The 5,008-nt window shown below is 33.5% G+C and overlaps 1 protein-coding gene across 1 annotated transcript; it reads right to left on the bottom strand.

Annotated features, from left to right (window-relative positions):
• Positions 1-1,872: 1,872 nt before the first annotated feature.
• On the bottom strand, positions 1,873-3,232 carry LOC133801795 (uncharacterized). Its single transcript, XM_062240038.1, has 5 exons — positions 2,995-3,232; positions 2,700-2,915; positions 2,542-2,634; positions 2,355-2,459; positions 1,873-2,276 (listed from the first exon to the last, which is right to left on the bottom strand). Exons 2-5 carry the CDS (start codon positions 2,868-2,870, stop codon positions 2,139-2,141), a joined length of 507 nt encoding a protein of 168 aa, XP_062096022.1. The 5' UTR covers positions 2,871-2,915; positions 2,995-3,232; the 3' UTR covers positions 1,873-2,138.
• Between the last annotated feature and the right edge of the window lie 1,776 nt (positions 3,233-5,008).

The following is a 5,008-nucleotide window of genomic DNA, read 5'->3' as shown; positions in this document are numbered from 1 at the left end:
AAATATCTAATTGATGTAGATGGTGATATAGATCTTAAGTACTCTTAATGCTATAGTGTTGAACTAAAGAGATGACTCAAAAATTATGAATTTTGGCAGATAGCACACCGCCAAGGCTCTAGTAATGAGATCATTTAGTTATTAAAATTAAGATTTTTTTTGTTACAGCTATCAAGATGGAATGTATATTTCTTTGTTTTTTAATGCAGAGAAATAGTAATTATTGATATGAGACAATATTTTTTCTTGGTTAATTTTTTAATTATTGTTTGAATAGTATACTTTAAAAGAGTTTTTCAAATCATAAAAAAATGTTTAAATGTAATTTTTTTTCTTTGATGAGAATAAATAGAAAATGAATAAAATAAAAAAATTTATTAAAACTTCTTCTTTTCTTTTATTTTATTTTTTAAAAAGGAGAGCTTTTCTTAAAAGCTAATGGAGACTTTCTTTTTTCGAAAGGTCTTATCAATACAAACAGCCTTTCGAAAAATTATCCAAACATTGTCTTAAGTAAATTTTAGGCTATGAAAGCATTTTCAAAACCATGTCAAATAGGCCTTAAATATTTGTGTAAGTTATTTTTGAAGTTTTAAGTTATATTAGTTAAAATTACTAATTTGTGTTAAAAGAGAAACATTATTATCAATAAATTAAAAACATATACTTAAGAAAATGTGCAAATATATGTATATTTTATGATTTTATTAATTCAAACGATGTTGTGTGAGTTATAGCAACGACATTGTTATCTCTACACGTCACACTATTATTTTAAATCAAATCTTTAATTAATAGTATGAAAATTTTCAAATTATGTATTATTTGTTTTGAATATGATTTTTTTATGAAAGTTGCGATTACTAAGTATATGCTATACGTTTGTTAAATTTTATAATGTCATTTGATTAAATTTGTAAATTAAAAAAAAAAAAAATTTATGGTAGTTTATTTTTTATTGTATATTAAAATATTTTATCATCACTTATAATCATATACATTGTTATCAATTGAGTGAGTTTAACTTAATTATACTTTTATATTTAATTTTGTGTAACTAAAATAATTATATATTAATATAAATTTAGTTTTTATTCAATAAAATTATTATTAAAATTATGTTTAATAATTTTTTTTAAATCACAACAACATTGCCACGACAGTGTTGTTAAATTAACTTATTGTTATCGTAATAGATGATAATGTTTTAAAAAATAGTTGCAACAATAAAAAAATATGGTAAAAATAGTCATTTATTGTGATGACTTATTTGCTGCGACGATTATCGTCGCAACATAGATCTATTGCAATGACAATTTTACTTATTGTGATAGTACAAGACTATTTTTCTTATAGTGAATGAAAAAAAAGATAAAAGTGAGGAATTAATTCCTTGATTTATTATATATGACTAGAGTTATTTTAGTGAGTTTAACTATTCACTACAAAAAACAGGGTCTATACCGAGAACAAATGTCCTCGGTATAAGCCCGAATGTCCTCGGTATATCCTCTACCGAGACAATGTCGTCGGTATAAAGTTATCGGTACAGCCGCGTCGGTAAAACAAAACTTATACCGACGACATTAAAAATGTTCTCGGTATAAGTTTTACCGAGGATATTGTCCTCGGTAGAAAGTGACAAATGTCCTCGGTACAACAAACCCCAATTTCTCATCGTACTGGTATATACCGACATCTTGGTGGTATATACCGAGGACAATGTCCTCGGTATAGACTTGTCCCTAATTTTTTTTTATATTTGTTATTTATTTATTTATTTTGAATTAAATATAAAAAAATAGAATAAAATTAAAACACTTATATTAAAGATATAAATAAAAACATAACAGTATATTCGCTGAATCAAAATAAAGACTTGTCTTAAACATGATAATGTAATAGTCAATTGTAATAAAATTCATACATAAGTCCTACTGAGTCGGTGCTCCAACATCGGGATCATCGGGTGGTGGTGGGGCAGATTGAGATCCCGGGGTGATACAATGAGTCCGGACATGCTCCTCTAACTGTCGAAGACGCTCTCTCATCTCAGACAACTCTTCATCTCTAGTTTGTGAAGGACGAAAATCAAATGGAGTTCGGTCCCTTATGTTAAGGATACGTCCATATCCTTTCTAGTGGCCCCGTCGTTTTCCGAAGACATTTTGTACCAAAGATATGTCTTCATCTTCAGGCGCACTCGAAATTGGTGTGGAACTCTCAGTATCAGTTGCCTGTGTCTGCTGTGTGTCGCGGTATGCACGCAATTCCTCCTGTGATACAATGTATAATGTAATTAAAATTTTGAAACAATTAAAAATTTGAAAAATGTTTAAAAAAACTTAACGTACCCAAGTATTTTTGGCTGTCTCTGTCACCCACCCTGTGCCTGATTTATGGTGAGTATCCATCCAGCTATCCGGGATGGACTCAAGTTGCCCAGTCTCTAAATTGCGCTGTCACGTACATATATTTTTATAAAATTAATAATTAAACGTAAATAAGAAAAATAAACTAAAAAATAATTAATTAACTAACCTTTTTATAGCGTAAGGCTGGGATTGACTGAGAACCTCCATAGCTAAGCTCTTTCAGTTTCCTTCTATTTTCCTTGTTGACCACAGAACGTTTCTGCAAAAAGTTATCGTTAGTAATATATTTAATTAAGATAGTTAAGTTTAGCAAGAAATTAATACCGTAATTTCTGGGCGTCGGAAAAAATCAATTGCTTTTTGCCACTGCGTATCCGTGCAACCACCATAACGATTTTGTGGCCCATTAATCGTTAAATGCTCTTTAATATCGTACTTCCAGTCAGAATACTTTTTAGCACACGAAGTATCAATGCCTCTCAAGATCCCAGGCATATGCCCTTCTCCATATCTAGTACGCCCAATATCAAATAAATCATCCTAATTTACAAACATTTATTAGTAAATATCATATATAACATAAAATGAGAATTAACATAAAAATACATAAACTACTTACTTCCAAATGTGCAAGTATTCTTTCTTTCGAGGCATTTGGTACTTTTGACCATTGAGGACAGTCCGGATCTGTGTACTGTCGAACAAGTAATCCGAGCTCTCTTGAGAAATTTGAGCTGTACTCTCCGATCTCTTTATATGTTCTCCCCCGCACATCCCACTCGAGAGGGAGAGGACGCCCCAACTGTTCCCTCTTTTCCCGCGTGTTCAATCCCTTATGGCGTCCACGTTTACTTGGAGGCGCTATTGTATGCAAATTCAATATTTTAAAATTAATATGGATTAATTGTTAAATTTTAAGGAGTATATCAATGTGTAACAATCTCAAACAATTGAAGTTTGGACCATGATATCGAAAAAAGCAGGTGGGAAAATATTCTCTAACTTGCAAACAATCTCAACAATTGAAGTTTGGACTTTTTCTAAATCTGAGACTTTTAGAGTTCTCGCACAAATGAGCTTGAAGAAAGTGCATAACTCAATAATAGTTGTACTCATTGATTTCTCTAGGAATGCATGCACACCAACTGGCAAAAGGCGTTGCATAATGATGTGACAATCATGCGATTTCAAACCAGTTATCTTATTGTCATTATCAATCACATTTTTCCTTAGGTTAGATCCAAAACCATCTGGAAACTTCACTGATTTAAGAAATCGACAAAACTTTTGGCGATCTTCAACAGTGAAAGTGAATTTGGCCGCAGGCTTTTGTATCCGACCATTCAACTTCCTCAGCTGTAACTCTGGTCTCATCTTCATCTTCTCCAAGTCTACTCTGGCACTAACTGTGTCTTTGGTCTTATTCTCCAGCCCAACTATTGTGCCTACTAAACTGTCGCACACATTTTTCTCAACATGCATAACATCTAGATTGTGTCGCAACATTATGTTGGCCCAATATGGGAGCTCAAAAAATATACTTTTTTTCCGCCAACCAACTTGCTCTTTTGTACGCTTTCTTTTTTGGCCGCCATAACTGACATGCTTACCAGGAAGAGAATCAGGTATAAAACTCATTTGTGTGAACATTTCTTGCATGGTTAATGGATTTGGTGGTAATCTTTTTTCAACGACACCATATGTCTTCTTGTCCCTTCTAATGGCATGTTTGATTGGTAAAAAATGTCTATGACCATAAAAAGCAACCTTCTTTTGTAAACGAATAGATGGTGTTGCCACATTGCAAGTAGAGCAAGCATGATAACCTTGAGCAGTCCATCCAGAAAGCCTACTCCTTGCTGGGTAATCGTTTATAGTCCACATCAAAGCTGCCCGAAGAGTGAAGAAACTGCCATCGACTGCATCTCGAGTCTGTACACCAGTCACCCATAATTCTTTTAACTCATCAATCAATGGTCTTAAGAAAACATCAAAATCTTTTCTTGGCGAATGAGGTCCCGGAATTAATAAACTCAACATGAAATTAGTTTCTCTCATGCACAACCATGGTGGCAAGTTATATGTCGTCAACACTACCGGCCACATACTATAAGACAGACTCATATTACCAAAGGGATTGAATCCATCTACAGCCAATCCAAGCCGCACATTCCTGGGTTCCATTGCAAATGTTGGATTATTTCGGTCAAAGTCCTTCCAAGCTTTCCCATCAGCAGGATGACGCAATACACCATATTCTTTTATACGTTGCTCGTGATGCCATCTCATATGTTGAGCAATGTGCCTCGATGCATATTTTCGCATTAACCTAGGGGTTAAAGGAAAATAACGCATCACTTTATGAGGCACTTTCTTTCCCTTGGTGTTCTTGTCCACCCATCGATCCTCTCCACAAACAGGACATTTGCTTTTTCCAGCATGTTCTTTCCAAAACAGTGCGCAATCATGCTTGCAGACATGGATTGACTCGTAGCCCAATCCAAGTTTCCGCAACAACCTTTTCGCTGCATAGTGCGATTTTGGAAGCTTATTTGGGGCTGGAAATGCATCATGTAACAACTCCAGCATTCCATCAAATATTTTGTTGGGAATTTTTCCCAACACTTTGAAAT

This window comes from Humulus lupulus, chromosome 9, assembly GCF_963169125.1.
Source record: "Humulus lupulus chromosome 9, drHumLupu1.1, whole genome shotgun sequence".
Taxonomy (NCBI): Eukaryota; Viridiplantae; Streptophyta; class Magnoliopsida; order Rosales; family Cannabaceae; genus Humulus; species Humulus lupulus.
This window is presented reverse-complemented; position numbering and strand designations above follow the sequence as displayed.

What these genes read in the sequence shown, in the direction of transcription:
- LOC133801795 (XM_062240038.1), bottom strand. Translation starts at nt 2,870, where the DNA reads ATGCCTGGGATCTTGAGAGGCATTGATACTTCGTGTGCTAAAAAGTAT. An exon ending in TCCGACGCCCAGAAATTACG is followed by an intron (nt 2,635 to 2,699) that starts GTATTAATTTCT and finishes AACTTTTTGCAG; the next exon opens with AAACGTTCTGTGGTCAACAA. An exon ending in CAGCCTTACGCTATAAAAAG is followed by an intron (nt 2,460 to 2,541) that starts GTTAGTTAATTA and finishes TGTACGTGACAG; the next exon opens with CGCAATTTAGAGACTGGGCA.